Source organism: Uncinocarpus reesii, genomic scaffold, assembly GCF_000003515.1.
Source record: "Uncinocarpus reesii 1704 scaffold_3 genomic scaffold, whole genome shotgun sequence".
In the NCBI taxonomy this organism is placed as follows: Eukaryota; Fungi; Ascomycota; class Eurotiomycetes; order Onygenales; family Onygenaceae; genus Uncinocarpus; species Uncinocarpus reesii.
The window spans coordinates 3,257,253-3,273,649 of record NW_003052498.1 but is presented as its reverse complement, the minus strand read 5'-3'; the positions used below and the strand labels follow the sequence as shown (position 1 = coordinate 3,273,649).

The window sequence follows — 16,397 nt, the reverse complement described above, 5'->3', positions numbered from 1 at the left end:
CTGGCTGAAAATTGCTTGCACCTTGTTGTTGGTTGAAACCCCCAATTGATCCTCTCTGCTGGTCCTGTGACTGGCCTTGGTTGCCTTGTTGGCGCCAGTTACTATCAAAATTTCTTGAAGCTGTTCGACCATGTCCTTGATGACTTGCGCGCCGTTGCCCGTCTCCTGTATTGTCTCCGGTCTGTGGAAATTGAAAACCAGCCATGCCTCTTGGGGCAGGCCCTCGTCCGTTTCCGATGGCTAAAGATTGGCTGCGCATGTGAGTCCCGGCGCGGATATTTCCAGCCCGTTGGACACCCAGCCCATGTGGAGCTTGGGGTGTAGTGTTAATAGTAGCATGAGTGGTCTTTTCCTCAGGCGTGGCTGTTTCACCTTGGCCGGTGGACGATGTCCCAGAAGAACCAGGAATGGGAAACTGGAAGCCGGAAGTAGTTCGCTTCTGTTGTGCTAGTTCAGCGGCCTTTCTTGCCTCTGGAAGTGCTAGGGAGTGGCGACGTTGGTGGCCCCCTCCAGGAGTGCCACGACCGCGACCTTGTCCTTGACCCCCGTTTTCACGATTATGGTTCCCTTGGTTTTGGTTCTGTTGGTTGTACTCACTGTATGCTGAGCCGGATGACGGAGCGGGAGGTGGTCCCATATTGACATTAGGAATTGCAGATTGGTTGCGGCGATGTGACGGCTGGTTTGGATTGTTCATAGAGACACCCAGCTGCTGCTGTTGAACTTGCGGAAACTGAAATGCATTTCCATGAGAGGGCATGTTGGGGATACCAGCTTGGCCCTGCATCGTCGGAGAATAGGCGGCAGGCATATGTTGCAGGGGCTGTTGGGGTTGTATGTATCCCATGTTCACATATTGTTGAGTTGCAGCGATCTGTTGTTGCTGCTGCTGGAGAAGTTCGATCTGCTGCTGTAGAGCAAGTTGCTCCACTAGAGGAAAGTCTTAGCTGAATTTAAGCAACACATTGGAGGCGATTCGTCCTCTAGGTAAATGTGGAAAGACTTACTCATAAGAGGGGTAAGCTCCGATGGGCTTCTTCGATGTGCGATATGCAATCGCCGACCGGCCGGGCCGGGTACACCTGATTGTCCTTGTTGGTCCATGGCTGTAATATTACAAACAAGCTGTGCAATGCACGCAGGTGTATATAGTTCTTTAATAAAGAATTCGGTCCTGCTTAGATGCCTTAGACTAAGGAGCGGCTACTTAGTATCTTGCCCAAACGCGACGTGGATTAATCAGTATTCTAAGATGGGATGAAAGGTTAGCCTAGCCAGTAGCAAGAATGGCTACCTACGATAAGATGTATGGTCTTGACTCACAATTTATCAAGGGGTTGAATAAACTGTGGCCCTGTGCTGGACCGTTTTGCCTAATTGCGAGACAGGACAGCAAGATAGTATGCTTTATAAAGTCAATTGTTGGGCAGGATAGAAAGGATAGATGTCAGAACTCGGCAGCCTTTCTTATTCTGATTGACCGGGATTGTTTGCTTTTATTCCTGTGCACCGAGAGCCTAAAGGGAGGGACGGAGATGACCCAAAGAAGGGCTGATATGCAAGGGACCGAGGAGTTGCCTTGGTTTCGATCGTTTCGATGAAGAGCAAGAGCTGCTACAGAGCAAAAGGGACGTTAGACTCGAAGAGCCGATTTAAAACAGCAAGCACAAAGGAAGCAAACGGGTACCGTGTCAGTTGCCCGAGTATGTTTGCACCGAAAGTAGCTGGGATGAGGGGACCGAGCCAGGCTGCAGATATGTGTGTGGGTGGGAGTAAGAGCTCCGATAAATGAGGGAAGGATGAGCTTAGAAAGACCGGCTAAGAACAAGGAGCCCGATGGCGGGACAAGATTAAAAGCAAATTAAGAAACAGTATTAGTGGAAGAAGGGAAAGGTACTGCGAAGGATGTGGAGAGGAGAGATAGATTGTCCTGCCTCTCGGGAGTGAAAGAGAGTGAGAGTGAGAGTGGGAGAGAGAGAGAGAGAGAGGAGAGAGTGACGAGAGAGGGAGAGAGAGAGAGGAAGAGGGAGGATGACCAACGGGGACTGACGAGAGAGGAAGTTGCCTTGAAAGAGACAACAAGCGGGAAGGTGGAAGGGGGGCTTTTTGGGGAGTGCTCCTTCCTCCACTCGAGCCAGTTCTTCAACACTGGGAAGGAGCGACTGGGGCAGGCGTTAGGTAATTAGGGGGCTCACCGCTTTGGGTTTAGCTGCGATTCAGCTCCAGGGCGCTAGACCTAACTGGGCCTAGCGGGTTGGTACACGAGACAGAGAACAAGGCTAAACTGCTTTGGGGAGCTAGCTTGCTCTGCGCTGAGGGCGAGAACAAGCAACAGCTGCGGTCCGGATGATCACTGAGAGCTGGAAGCTGTTGCTTGCGGTGGCGATGGTGTTTGGTAAAGATGTATCTGTGTGCGGGAAGTGCGAGAACTGCACACGGCGGAGGCTGCTTGAGAACTGAGAACTGCAGTAAAGAAGGATCAGAGATCGAAAGGAAAAAAGGACGTGGTTGGTGATGAAGGAAGAAACAAAGAAGAGTGCTTGAGACAGCCGTTTTATGTCCCCGCAGGCCTGGGCTGGTGAGGGCTCGTCGGTAGATTTCAGGCAGTAGAACTCAAGACAGCAGCTCATCAAGGCGAATTGGTGATGTAAACGGGACCAAAGAACGACAGCTTCCACTGGTGTTTCCGTGGTTGCCGGTCCTTTTAGGCTTTGCCCATCAACAACCACAAAAAGCTCTCTTCTCACAATCCGCTCGATACATCGCCAACGTCGATTCCCGACCTTTGATCCTAGGCAGCGATTGCTGTCAAGTCCTTCGCTGCCATTGTTCAACGAGAGTAGCGCCCGTTAGAGCCCTCATCTTGACGGGGTTCGGTCTTTTCCTGGCACTACTCGCGGCAGCGCCGGGATTGAATCTGAGGATGCCTTGCTGAACCAGGGCTCTGAAAATACATCTCGTGAGATATATGACGTTCTCCATGGCCGTTTGGTATGTACCTGCTAACCGGACAATCCGCTGCCACACAGACACAAGCCTTGTTCTATCCGCCATTTGACCTTTGCCTTAGGTGTCGAGGGTTAACTGGTATCTCTTGACGCGACGGCGAGTGTCGTCTCTGCTTGACAACATTCTCGATTTCTTTGAGTCCCAAGGAGCCGATTATTATAAAAGGAGGATAGGCTCGCACAAAAGCCTATCTGGCAGCGGTGTTGCACAAGGCGGCGGTGTTATCTCGAGCCCCTGCCACCCCTCCATTTGGCTGTGTGGTGGTCAATGAATGTGCTCTCATTCATGGCAACGGAATCTCCATTTTTATAAGACAATTGGACATATTGAAGCCAACCTGCCTTCTATAATTGAATTTTTACACAATCGGAGCCTGCCATCCTTCCTTTCGTTATCCAGTCTTCATTTTCTCCCAGACACCCAGGCTACCGATGTAACTGCTTTCTCAAGAATTTTGCAAAAACTCAACTCTTGCGCAAAACCCCGTCTATTTGTGCGATTCAAACCCCCCACCTAGGAGCCGCTTCGTTACGTGCTTGCTGCTTGTTCAACTCATATTTCATCACAATGGTTCGCACAAGGGGACTGCTGGACAGTCCTTCTAAACAGCTGATGCAAGACCTTATCAGAGATCTTGAGCAAGTACGTTTACACAACATAGAGCTTAAACGGGTCAAAGAATACGAGCGCCGTTCATTCTACGAAAATTTGGATCGAATTGATCGTGAGCGGGAAGAGGTGCACAATGCAGCAATCAACGCTGCCGCTGCTAAGCGCGACCAGTTGCGACGCGAGGCAGAGGAACTATTACAGCAGCACTTAAAAGCAGTCGAAGAGGAACGAAGACGAAAAGAAGAAGCGGAGCGGAAACGGAGAGCAGAAGAGGAGCAGAAACGGAGAGAAAAGCTTGAGCGTGAAAGAGCTGAGAAAGAACGCCGTGAACGTGAAGAGGCTGCTAAGAAGGAAGCCGAAAGAATAGCGAGGGAGGCGGAAAAGAAACGACAGGCCGAAGAAGCCGAACGCCTGAGGAAAGCCAAGGAAGAAGAGCAGAGAAATCGTCAAGAGCGCGAACGGCTGGAACAGGAAAAGAAGAAGCAAGTAGAAGCTCAATTGAAAGCACGAAAGGAGCAAGAGGAAAAGGCTGCGGAACAAAAGAAACAGCAGGTCGAACAAACATTCCTTGGGGAAACTCGGCGGACTCCGCAGGAAATCGCTGAGCATCAGCGATATCTTGCGTTACATAAACATTTTAAGCAGTTTAGGAAGTACATGGTCGACGAGACGAAAAAAAATCCAGTCCTTAAACAACACATGGGGAGATATGCGACGAACGATCAAGAAATGCGTTGGCCAGCTATTAACTGATGATAAAGCTGCCAATAGAACTCCAGTGAGTTTGGCCCTACATCAGATACAAACCGTGCTCAGGACTAACCCTTTTAGACCAACGAGATCGTTACAACTCTCAAGAAAGCTTCGACTCTTCAAGAACCCAGTGTCGATATTCGTCAATTCATCGCCTTTCCTCCACCTCACATTGCCAGCGAAGAGGGAAGAGTTCCTGCGCTTCTAATATACCTTCTCAATATATTCTCTAAAGCGATAATTGCCCAACTGGCCGCGGAAGCTGGAATAACGCCAAAATGTGCCGGCCCACTGGGCGTGCTTGCTGCCCAGGTATTCTCCATGGACGCATTTGTCTATAAAGGCTGCCCGATGATTGACATCCTGCTCGCCAAATACCACTTCGTCTGCCCCGTCCTCTGGGGCTTTTACGGCAGCGAATCCACTGAGATGGGCAAAACAGCGTTAGGTTGGTTGCGCGACGAGCCAGGCGGACCTTTTGTTTCCCGCCAGGTTCACGAAGAACGCATGATTGGTCTAGGTGCCGGATTCGCAGCAATATCACTCCGCGACTTCTCTAGAACCTCACGGCAGAATCCGCTGCCGAACACGCATTTTTGGAAAGCCCTTAGCAACATCGTCAATGTTCCCCCCGAGGAAGTGCAGGATACGCATTTGACTGTTTTGGGTGCGATGTTGAAGTTTTCTGCGCCGAGGGTTGTTGGATTTTGGGGAGATTTGGGTCTTCTAGCTTTGAGAAACGCTATTGTGACCTTTCCGGGTTCGCTGCCGAAGAAATCAAGAGCGAGGTCATCGGTGGAGATTCTGAGGGAGCTTTATGCTAGAGAACAGAGGATATTACTCTAGTTGGCTGGTTTGAAAGGGAGCCAATCGTCTCCCGGGTGTCCGCCCACGGTTCCATCTGTGTTTTGGGGACACATAGATGTATGTATGAACATACATAGTTACATACTATCCAGGAAACAACACATTTGCGGATATGCTCGTGCCTTGATATATTTGAATGCACAGAGTACATACATACATGCCAAATGCCGCGACGTCCCAAGCCGTAGTTATCCTTATTGGGGCTTCTCCGGCAGGGTGGTCCAACCAAAATTGCTTCCATGCCACGTTCCGAGATGCAGTGCTTGCAATTAGTTAACTCAGAGGTCTCTTTCGGATCGAAGCAGTCACAAAAGTTACCTTTAACCGAGAGGACGAGGACGCCGACCATTACTGAGTGGATTCTCCCTTTGTTTTTCTTTTATTTTTATATTTTTCCCTGGGCTCAAATTGATACACTTGTCTAGGGATGTTATCGGAATGTCTTTGCTTGCTTTGTATTGTCAAGGGACGACGACATCATACTGGGGAGGTAACTCTGCGGAGGAATCACAATTGAGAATTGAACCCTGAGGTTATATGTAGTTAGTTTTACTGCCTTCCGCCCCAACTGCTAAATATCCTTACTAGGCGTCCTACGATATCGATTGTTCCATTCAATGACCTACGTGAGATATCGATATTCAATCACGACTGCTCTAGTTATAGTTTTGAGGGCATTTATTCAGATGATCACCACCCGCCTGTCGAGGTATGCTTTTGCGGAACCCATGATTCTCCGCCGCATCCATCTACACAGTATGACAAGCTTGACACAACCACAACCCGAGGTAGAAAACTTCGGAAATCAAAACTATTTTGAGCAAAGTGATAATAATCCTAAAGCTTTATAATAACTATATCAGTCTGGTCGAGAGGTGCAAGAAACTAAACCTAACAGAGAGCAATTTGGTATCCAAGATAAAGTAAGTAAATAATAATATAATCATCGAAAAAGGGGTATAAAAAGGAGCCTAAACAGCAATGGTAAGCAAAGACTTAAAGCGAATTGGGAACTCCCAGAAGTTTCTCAAAACAGGGGAATCTCATGTGGATAAAACAGAGGCTTTGATAGAAAAGGCGGTAATGATGGACTGGAGGTCAGACAATGGTCGAAATAATGAAAGGAAGAGGGTAATATACAGGGAGCTTCTGAAGGAATTATTATTAAAACAGAGATAAATGAGAAATGGGCATAAACGTCATCACTATGCATTGATGATACTAGAAAATCCAAAAGAGAAGGAAAATTCAGTGATGCGAAATGGATAAAGATATGACGGTAGGCTAATCTGGGGGGAAACTAAATTGCAGAAAGAAATATCAATATATAATAAATGTGTTTTGATCGCCCTCCATCAGATAGCTGGACCAAATGGGCCATCATTGGTTGGTGTAACGGAGCCTTGAGTGAGGATTCCGCTGATGATACTCTCATTGTCATCGGCATAAGCCTCATCGTAGCTTGTCGCTTCTGCATCATGGTCATAGCTTGATTTGCGCAGAAGTGGCGGTGTCCTTGGAGGCTCCAATGAACGGTCTGTCTGGCGAGACTGAAGCGTGGACGGTTTGCGGCGCCTTTGCTCAGAAGACCTCAGCGGGCGACTGTCCGAATACGAACGTGGTGAAGGTGCTGAGCGGCTCGTAGGTGTTCGCATGTTGGAGTTTGGAGGAGTTAAAAGTCCAGTTAGAAAGCTTTGTGAATTAGACTTGGATGGTGTTTGGTCGTTGCCTTCGCTATTAGTCGCGCTAGGAGCCGCGGAATTTTCTCTCCCCTTGCGCCAATTTCCCCATGCGGCTGCGGCTGCGAGCGGAAGGGCACGAGGCGACGCGGCAAAATTCGAAATAGCAGATAGCGAGGGGAAAGCTTGGGGGCTACCTCCAGCCATAGCCCTCTCTTTCTCCTGCTGTTGCATTTGCAGATTGGCTTTTAGGCGAATAACAGCATCCCGGACCGCATTTTGATTAAACGAGGGCTGTGAGAGCACATGGATAATATCTTGCAAATCATCCAAACGAACATGGAGCAATTCGCGGAGCCAAGTAATCTCAGTTTCCCTCTCTTTTATTTTGGCTGGTGCGTCTTTATCAATCAGGGACAATTCGTGCTCAAGCTCCTCGATGCGGCCTTCTCGCTGTTGCAATTGATCCTGCAACACCATGATAGATTCTCGCAATGCCTGAGGGGAGATCTTTTCCGGGATACTAGTGCCTCTAGCAAGAGTCAACGATGGCGAAGTAACTTGGGTCGGTGACATGACTTGTGCTGCCTTCGCACTTTGCGCAGCTTGAGCGGCTGTGCGCGCAGCTGCCTTTGCGATTTCAAGTTTCTCTTCCATATGAGCAATCTTGTCCTGAAGATGGTCGATCTTTTCGTCTCGCAGAGCAAGCAATTCCATGTAATGAGATTCCTCCCGTTGCCTATCTTCAGATCCGTTGTGCAGAGCACGAGCGTGTCGTTCGCGGAGATCATTTAGTGTCCGCTCGTGCATAAGTCGCTGGTCTTGGAGCGCCATTTCCTTGGATTCGGCCGCTTCATGAAGGGCAGCCGCCTTCTTGTCTCTAGCTTCCTCTAGGAGAAGTTCATATCTCGCCTTTGTCGTATCAGCATCCATCTTTGTGCTCTCTAGCTGATTCTCAAGGTTTTGGATCTGATTCTCCAGCTCTGCACGGACGAAGTTGACTTGATGATTCGCATTCTCAAGATCCGCCTCCATGGAGGTTCTCACTCTCTGGATTTCAGCACGGCTGCTTTCGCGGGCTTCATTGAATTCACGTTCATATTTGGCGGCTTTATTTTGGTAGTCATGACTCTCTTGCCGTACCATCATCAACAACTCCTCTAACTTCGCGTTCTCTTCCTGAGATTGTCCGAGAATGAATCTTAGCTTTGTAGCCTCTCTTTCTTTTTGCTCTAAGTCGTTAATATGAAGTTCGAGTTTTTGTCGACGTCTAACTTCATCTTCATACTTCGTGTTGAGTACATTATACCTAATATTTGCTTCTTCCTCTTTCTTCCTCCACAACGATTGATCTTGAGCGATATCTCGAGTGGCGGTAACCATGTCGTCCTGAAGTTTCTCAAATTTTTCGCGAAGTGACTGGCGAGCACGGAGGCCATCCTCCATCTGAGTTTTCAAGATGGAAATTGTCTGGCGGAGTTCTTTATTCTCGGATTTCACTTCGCCAAGCTCGGAGCGTAAACGGTCCCCATTTTCCCTATACTCGTCAAGTGTCCCTTGGAGGGTGATGTTTTTGTGAGAGAGCTCAGAAAGAGTTAGTTGAAGACTCTCCTGGTTTTCATTGAGCAAAGCTGATTGTTTCTCTAGTCGCTCCATCTCAGGTAACTTCTGATTTTTAAATTCTTTAAGTGCATCCTCGGCGGCTGTGGCGGCTTCTTTATATCGTGTAGCATCTTCTTCGGCAGTCTTCAGAAGCGTTTGAGACTCGGCCAACGAGTCTTGGATCCTTCTCCGGCTATTATACTCCTCTTCGGCTCTCTCATCCGCTAGACGTAGCATACTTTGCAATCCTTCAAGTTGCATTTGCAGTTTCTCTACATCTCTCTCACCCTCGGAACTACGCATCATATCAGCGAGTTTTGGATGGTTCACAATGGAATCGACAATTTCGTTTTTAAGGTCACGGCCCTCATCTTGTTCCGGCTTAGACGCGATCAGTGTTTTCAATACTGAAAGAGATGCATGGATTTCGGAGAAATCGACCGTAGGAACTTCCCTAGAAGCATTTTCAGCTGCTAAAGCCTTTAATTCCGCAAGAGATCCGTGAACTTCAGAAAGATCAATGGGAGGCAATTGTTGATTGGCATGTTCAATAGTCAGAGCTTTTAATTCCGCAAGATGCTGATGAGTTTCAGAGAAGTCGACAGGAGGCCCTTCTTTAGCAACTCGCTCGGCCGCGAAAGATTTGAGTTCTCGAAGGGACCCATGGATTTCAGACAAATCTATTGAAGAACTTTCGTTTTTCGTATAGGTAGCCACGCTTTCCGAAACTACTTGTCTAATCTTCTCAAGCAGTCGATTCTGGCCCTTAAAAGGTGATCGTGAGCGGTATCTGTGCGCCTCTTCTTCATCCTCATCCTCGTCATCGGCATCGCTATGTTCTACTTCAGCAGATGTGCTTCTTCGCGTGATAGTCTGGGACGCGAGTAAACCAATGGAATTCTCAATAGTTTCCAAGGTCCGTTCTAGTGGAAGAAGGCGATCGTACAACACACCACTGATAAGCTCGTCGACGTGTGTTTCGAAGAAGCGCGTTTTTTGTTGTAGCTCTTCCTCTTGCCCGGACGAAATCGCGTCATCCCAATCACTAATGTGATCAATGTCTGGGTTGTTCAAATGTCGTATTGGGGACTGGGTCCCAAGGTTGGAGCTCCGCTGAGGAGTGAAAAGAGCATGTGATGGTGTAGTGAGGCCAGTGTTCAGCTTGGGCAAATGCTCTCGTGTCAAAGACCTATCACGAATGCTCGGGCTCGGGGCGTTGCTACGAACTAAAGATGCGGCAAGTTCAGGAGTACCATATTGGTTTTCAGGCACATTCATATCCTCCATTGCAACATGGTGAAGTATGGGTGATTCCATTCTCTCCACTCCAAGGTCCTCTTCGTTTAATTGCCGCATAACAGCATCGATTTCTTGCTCGTTAGGTGAGTCGGATGCAAGAACGTCATTCGGCCGTTCGGGCTCCGTAGTAGCTTCGCGTTGGAAGGGCTCTGGCACAGGCGAAACCCGATTGCCTGCTGATGATAATGGAGCGCTCTCCACAGCATATTTGGAAGCCTCCAACCCAACCGGCTTCTTAGGTTCTATCGAAGGAATTGCAGAAGCAGCAGACTTGAATTCGAAGGGCGTTGCCGTCGGTTTCAGGCCAGAAGTCAGTGTACTATCTTCTGCACGCTCTGAGACTGATGAAAGCTCATTAATTGAATGGGAAACCTGTAGCGCTTCATCTGTCTTGAAACTTGCAGCTGGACTCGAAGGCTCTTTGGAATTACCATCTTTGGCACCAAAAGGAAGAGGAGCTGTGGGTAGTGCTGCATGGAAAGCAGCCGCATCTTCTTCATTGTTGAATTCAAACGGTTTCCAAGTGGCGGATTCGCTAATTGGTGTGCCAACAGATTTATCTGTTTCTGCTTCAAATTCATCGTGAATTTCCTGTACACTCAGGTTTGCATCAGTTTCAACTGCACCCCGTTCATGAGGAATGGGCTCGCCTGGGAAGCCGACATCCGAAGCTGCTTCCTTTGAATCTACCGCAATATCTTTCAGCGTCGGCAAAGAAACCTCTTGGTCTCCGGCATCTTGTGATCTACGCATACGTTTTTCACGCCCTTGCGCACCCGAACGGCCGGCTTCATCTTCTGCGATTCGTTTTTCTTCCTTTTCATTCTCCTCTGGTCGCACAATTGGGATCGCTTTAGACTTTTTAACAGGCGGGACGATGATCGTCGAATCAAATCCGCTAAATATTTTGGACTCAACGTCATGTGTATCTTTAGGAGTATCAACGTGCACACCTTGGCCAGGATTGAAAACTGGGGCTTCTACATTGAATGAAGCCGCAGAAAATTTGAAGTTGTGAACCGAATTCTTCTTTGGGTGCGCCGCAAAGGATGGTGTGTTTATATTAAAGCCAGTGGGGTTTGCACTGTGTGGTGGAAGACCAGAGCTAAATACGGACTCGGCTTTATTAAGACCAGGCTGAAAGTTGTTGGCGAGGAACGAAAAGTTGGTTGGCGAGAATGTTGCCGTTGGATCGAAAGCTTTTGCGGCAATGTTGAAATTTGACAAGGAGGTTTTTGGCTGATGTCCCGGAATGAAAACATTGCTATCTTGGCCCATTTGGTGGAAGCTGTGATGTTGCATACTCTCACGTGTTGGAGTACCTATCAAGCTTGGGTTTGTATCAATCTCGGATCCATCAAGCTGGCCTTCTTCGAGAGGTTGCTCGCTGAATAATTGCTGCTGGAGCAAATGATGCTGGTGGCTAGCTTGCGCCGGTTGGTTAAAGGATTGTTGAGCCGATTCATCAGGCATTGCCCACCTTGATTTCATCAGATCATCGCGAGATTGGGTCCCTTGGCTGTCTTCAAATTGACTCTTCATCGAGCTCTCAAGCTGGAAATCAGCACGCTCGACGCCTCTTTGAAGCGTTTCGCTTAGATTATGACGGTGTCCTCGCGGAGTTGGATGGGCAATTTCAGGCCCGGAGGAGGATTGAATCGTGTCAGAATCTGCTTCAACTTCTAGACCAGGGTCTTCTAAGGGAGGCGAGATGATATTACCGATATCTCCCATTTGGGATGGTTGTGACTGGCCAGCAAATGGATGGCTTAACTGAGGGTTGAAATTCCCTGGGTATTGCTTTAAATCATCGGGGGTTAGCGGAGAAACCGGCTGTAATAATGAGCCAAGGTTTGGCAAATTTGAGCCACCAACAGGCGACACGACGCCTGTTCGAAGACCATAAGGATGTTGAGGTGTAATTGTCCCCTGCGTAGTAGTTGCTGGCGTTTGAAACGGCAAGAAAGGGTATCCTGGCTCGCTGGAAAAAGATACAGGAGGATTTGAAAAAGGAGAGCTGGTAGCAAACCCAAATGGAGACGACGGGGAGGTCAAGGAGAGTAAACCAGCATTCGGCTTCGTTGCCTGGCCTAGAATGTTTGCTAGGGGGTTTCCTCCCATATTGAGCTGGTTACTAGCTGCTGACGAAGTCGGAATTGGTGGAGACATCGCGTTTCCAACGAACTGGGACGGAGTTTGACTCATTGGAGCTGAGATATCGTCGCCTAGGAATACCCCAAGCGCCCTGAGCTTTTCCTCTTTCAAAAAATTGACATAAGCGTCCCATTCCGCCTGATTGGGAAATGTCACAACATATTTCCTGTCTTGCTGTTCCGTCTGAAATGTACTAGCATCCGGGAAAGCCGGACGGCTCTGGGCAAGGTCAGAACCAAATGAACGGACATCGTATCCCTCCTGTTCCCACTTTTTTAATCGCAGTTCAACATCGGCAGGGGTCAATAACGCTCCTGAACCTTCACTCGTTCCACGAAGGTCATCAAGCGGGAGTGCAATCACGCACTGTTTCCCGCGCCAAGGGACCCGAGTTTTTGGCCTTTGGGATGTGGTTCTGCGGATAAGTGTGGGTTTGGGGGTGGGCGGTAAAGGCTGACCCGACTCCTTATCCAGATCCGGCGGGGGCGGAAGTGGTTTTTCGACCGGCGATATAGACATGCTTGATTTACGATCCGTCGCAGTCTCGGGTGTCGTAGCCATATTTGACTCGGTAGGAGGTATTGCAGCAGGGGTTGCGTCTTGGTCGTATCCAAAATCCCAGAAGTCAGACTGTTTCAAAGTGTCCGTGCTGTTGGTTTTGAGGTGTCTTGCTCTCAGCTTCGGCAGCTCAAGTTTTCCTGTTTGCTCTTTGAGTCTTCGGTTAAAGAAAGTAGACGCCGTCGGAGTTTTCAACGGATCGTCTTCCAGTGGATCGTCGTCAAGACCAAGCCAGCCTTCAGATTCACTGAGATAATTTCTCGCCGTGAGGAACGAAGCTACGTCGTCGCCAGAATCGTCACTTAGCCAGTTAGTCCGCTCAGAACGCAACTGGCCTGAAAGGTACTGGTTGATCCAATCTTGAGTAAAGGCCTTGGCCGAATTGCCCCCTTGCCGCACCAAAAGATCTTCTTCTAACCGTTTGCCAGGCAAGCCGTCAAACAGTTTAGCCGATTCCGATGGTGGCACGCCAGTTTTGTGCGGATCAGTGTTATACCTCCTCGAAGACGTCCCTGGCTGCCCACTGTGCATGGATTGGCTGGGCGAAGTTTCCACGCCGAAATCACTGACTCCCTGACGGCTTCTTATAGATGAAGTCAGCCGTTTGGGACTAGGTGTCGCATACGGAGAACCCCAGGCGGTTGTATAATAAGCGCTACTGAGCCTGCTTTCCGTTCGTCTATTGTCCGGGGACGTTGGCTGCGAGCCCACTGCAGAATGGTACCTGGCGAGAGCAGGGAGTGAGAGTTGTAACGGGGTCGTGGACCGGGAGACGTCAGGGGCCGGGGGAGCAGCCGCAAGGCTCGACGCTCCGGGTGTTATGGGCGTCTTCAGCGGCACAGGCACGATCAGTTCCTGAGTCTTATTCTGCTTTGAGCCGTGGGGAGGCAATTGGGACGCCCGATTGGCGGAATCTGTCGGTAGGTATCTGTAAGCCTGCAATTCATGCACATGTGTAGACATCAACAATCGAGGGGCAGGATGGAGTACGAGAATCGTCGGCGGTTCGACCTCGATGCAATTTCAACCTCCCAGAACGGCGTGGGGATGAGTAGAAAGACTGTCGATCACCTACGGTCTGAGTCTGTAGCAAGCACCAGCTTGCCGCCCTTGGTATTTGGCGGAATCTTGAAGCATGGAAATCACACGCAAAATCCCCCAGCTCAGCGGTTTGTCAGGTTCGTGCCGGATATCGTCGTAAAACGGCAATCCAAGACGTCGATTGGCGAGGAACCTTCGTTGGGCACCTGACGCGACAGAAAGCCGGTGGACGACGCCTCAGAATTGGTGCCACGAGCGAATGTCGGAGAAAAGCAACAGGGGATTGCGGAGCGGGAAGTATCGCAGTAAACAAGCCAAAGGTCAAAGGAAAGTTGGGAGGCCCAGAAAATGAACCATGGCGCGCATCGCAGAAAGGCACTTGATTAAGCTCGAGTTTGCTTTGTGGTCCTGGAGTTCGCTGGACGAGAGGTTGACATGAAGTCTGAGGGAAAATAAGTTCCAGGGGGAATGAGTTGATTCCCACGCTAGTCAATGTCAATTTCACTTGATCGTGAAATTGTCCGCAACACAAACAGGGTCCGGGGCACAGACCACAAAAAGGAGAATTTCCGCTGCAAAAGGGGCTTTGTATGCCTGAATGTTGGACTATTAGACACTCGATATTTATTATTCTTTTACAGTTTTTGAAGCCGTCTTCAGATGCGAGCCTGAATATCGCCTTGGAATCGTTGGGTATGGACAAACCGCTTGTCACGTCACGAATGCTCTTCATATGTTTCAATGCAATTTTAGGACTGTGCGAAACTGAAGCTCAATCTAAAACAAGAGATTCAGCTGACAACACGTACTTTTCCAATTAGTTAGTCTAAAGGAGAGTGGCTCTAATACATCAATATGGTCTACAGAGGACAATGCCCAGCTTCCTCCCGATCCTATATCAAATCGACCTTTTGGAAACACAAGTTGGCAGCCAATGGCCAGGAAAGCGAAGCTCTCTTCTCAAAAATTCGGTTTGTTCGAAGATTTCAACAAATGCTTATTCTTTCCGACGCAGCAATATGGTTTCAGTATCACGGCGGAATCATCTAGCATTCAACCTTGAATTTCGGCTGGCGGTCTGCGGTATACATGCCCCAGTGGGTCTCATCGGCAGCTTTGCCATTGTCGCCAATGCTCTTGGGCTTCCATGGCTCGTCAAAGGCCTCGAAGTAGAAAACGTCAACACCCCACTTGAGCATCGCGCAGACACCGGTGTCATGGAACTTTTTGGCATTTGCAGTTCCAGCTTTGGCAGCTCCGAAGTCACTTCCTCCGTCTATAGTGGAGTTAGCATAATGGCACATCTACCTATTGTAAGAAATTGCGTGCGTACCAGTTGGCCAGCCAGTCTCTCCGGTGGCGATCTTAATCTTGTCAGCATTGCTTCCGGCAATTTTCTGGATATGAGTGATGGCCTGCATCATGTCATCAATATAGGTGGCGGTCGCATTGTTAATGTCTTGTCCTTGCCAGTAAGCGAAAGCATTGACAAGCCTGTATAAAGCAAGTTAGTTAATGAGATCGCGATAAAATCATGAATGCAAATGGACTCACAAGAACTTAACACCACCCGCAATGAGTGGATCAGCAGTACCATCGGCATATTTGTTCCAGCTGTCCGCAGTGCCCACGGTGACCTTGGGGAACATCTTTTGGACTTGGTTGATCTTCTGCAGAAGTTCCTGGCCAGTGAAGTTACCACGGTATAGAGTCTCCGATCCAACTGTAATCGCAGTGATTACATTCTCGTTTCCTGGAATGGCCTTCTGCAAAGCCTTTGTATCCGCATCGAAAGACTCTGGGACATCAGGCCTAGGGGAACCCGGGAAATGATTAGTCTCAGGGTCCGATGAATATTCAGCACGGTGGACTCTTTGATCTTACCAAATACCCAAGACGAGTTTGAATCCCTTCTTCTTCGCAGCAGGCACAATGGCTTCAGCATTGTTGCAGTCAGCCGCAGCGTATGTTCGAACAATATCTGCATGGGCCTTGAGCACATCGAAATCCTTCTCAAAATCCGCCTGTGATTTGCAGGAGCCGTCCGCGTTCTTGACACCGAGAGCAAATCCCAGTTTCCCAACCGCAGAAACAGCGGGAACGGCCGCCAGAGCGAGGGGGAGGAGAGTCGAGAAACGCATTGTCGGTTATAGCAATGAGCGGCTTGGTATCACAATGGTTGTTGGTCTAGTGAGAGTAAAAAGAACTGAGGTTGAAACAGGTGAAGAAGTTTCTCAATGTAGTTATTTAAAGAAAGTAAGTAGTTATAGAAAGCAAGAGAAGGAGATAAAGAGCAGATGGCGAAAAAAATGAACGACAAGAAACAGTTTTAAGGGAAAAAACCCACCTCGGCGTCAGTCAAGCAAGGAAAGTTGGTTCACAAAAGGTTCAAGTTCGCTCGTCACGTCAGGGACAACCATGAGAGAAACATCCCCTAACTTGGCGGTTTCTTCGGCGTAATCCAAAATACACTGAGGGGGCACGCTAGTATCACCACACCCGTTGCACTACGATGAATGAGGCCAAGTTGGCGCCGGAATGGGTTACGGTCGGCCCAAAATTAGAAAAGTGCAACTGGGTCCCTCGCTAGTGGAACCAGCACTCAGGGGAAGCTTACACCCATGTTACGAGGCCGCGCATTGTTTCACAAACGGGCTGGGATCTAGCTCCGTTTCAGGAGACGGATAGGAGATAGGTACTCCGTACGGAGTACTTGATGCATGCTCCAGCAATGGGCAGTGTGCTTCCTGATATCAAACTCCAGAGAACCGGAGTGGCTAAGAAATGACAATAATCTTCCACTCACACGAACCATGGATCTCG

The 16,397-nt window shown here is 48.9% G+C and overlaps 4 protein-coding genes across 4 annotated transcripts in view; 1 reads left to right on the top strand and 3 right to left on the bottom strand.

Moving 5' to 3' along the window:
- UREG_05887 (uncharacterized protein) overlaps positions 1 to 1,104 on the bottom strand; it is a gene marked incomplete at both ends in the record, with an annotated part of 4,662 nt that extends 3,558 nt beyond the window's left edge. Inside the window, 3 exons of the mRNA XM_002585152.1 lie at positions 22 to 101; positions 145 to 930; positions 1,008 to 1,104. Of these exons, the coding sequence (XP_002585198.1) occupies positions 22 to 101; positions 145 to 930; positions 1,008 to 1,104 (963 nt within the window). The remainder of the gene's footprint in view (positions 1 to 21; positions 102 to 144; positions 931 to 1,007) is intronic.
- A 2,472-nt stretch (positions 1,105 to 3,576) lies between these two features.
- UREG_05886 (uncharacterized protein) lies at positions 3,577 to 6,229 on the top strand (the record flags this gene model as incomplete). Its single annotated transcript, XM_002585151.1, has 7 exons — positions 3,577 to 3,651; positions 3,673 to 4,281; positions 4,307 to 4,399; positions 4,453 to 5,162; positions 5,830 to 5,950; positions 6,105 to 6,164; positions 6,197 to 6,229. The coding sequence occupies 7 exons, from the start codon at positions 3,577 to 3,579 to the stop codon at positions 6,227 to 6,229; spliced, it is 1,701 nt and encodes a 566-aa protein (XP_002585197.1).
- A 367-nt stretch (positions 6,230 to 6,596) lies between these two features.
- UREG_05885 (uncharacterized protein) lies at positions 6,597 to 13,496 on the bottom strand (the record flags this gene model as incomplete). The annotated part of the gene is made up of 1 exon (XM_002585150.1): positions 6,597 to 13,496. The coding sequence occupies one exon, from the start codon at positions 13,494 to 13,496 to the stop codon at positions 6,597 to 6,599; it is 6,900 nt and encodes a 2,299-aa protein (XP_002585196.1).
- A 1,124-nt stretch (positions 13,497 to 14,620) lies between these two features.
- UREG_05884 (glycosyl hydrolase family 17) lies at positions 14,621 to 15,715 on the bottom strand (the record flags this gene model as incomplete). The annotated part of the gene is made up of 4 exons (XM_002585149.1): positions 14,621 to 14,850; positions 14,908 to 15,068; positions 15,129 to 15,386; positions 15,459 to 15,715. 4 exons carry the CDS (start codon positions 15,713 to 15,715, stop codon positions 14,621 to 14,623), a joined length of 906 nt encoding a protein of 301 aa, XP_002585195.1.
- Positions 15,716 to 16,397: the final 682 nt, after the last annotated feature.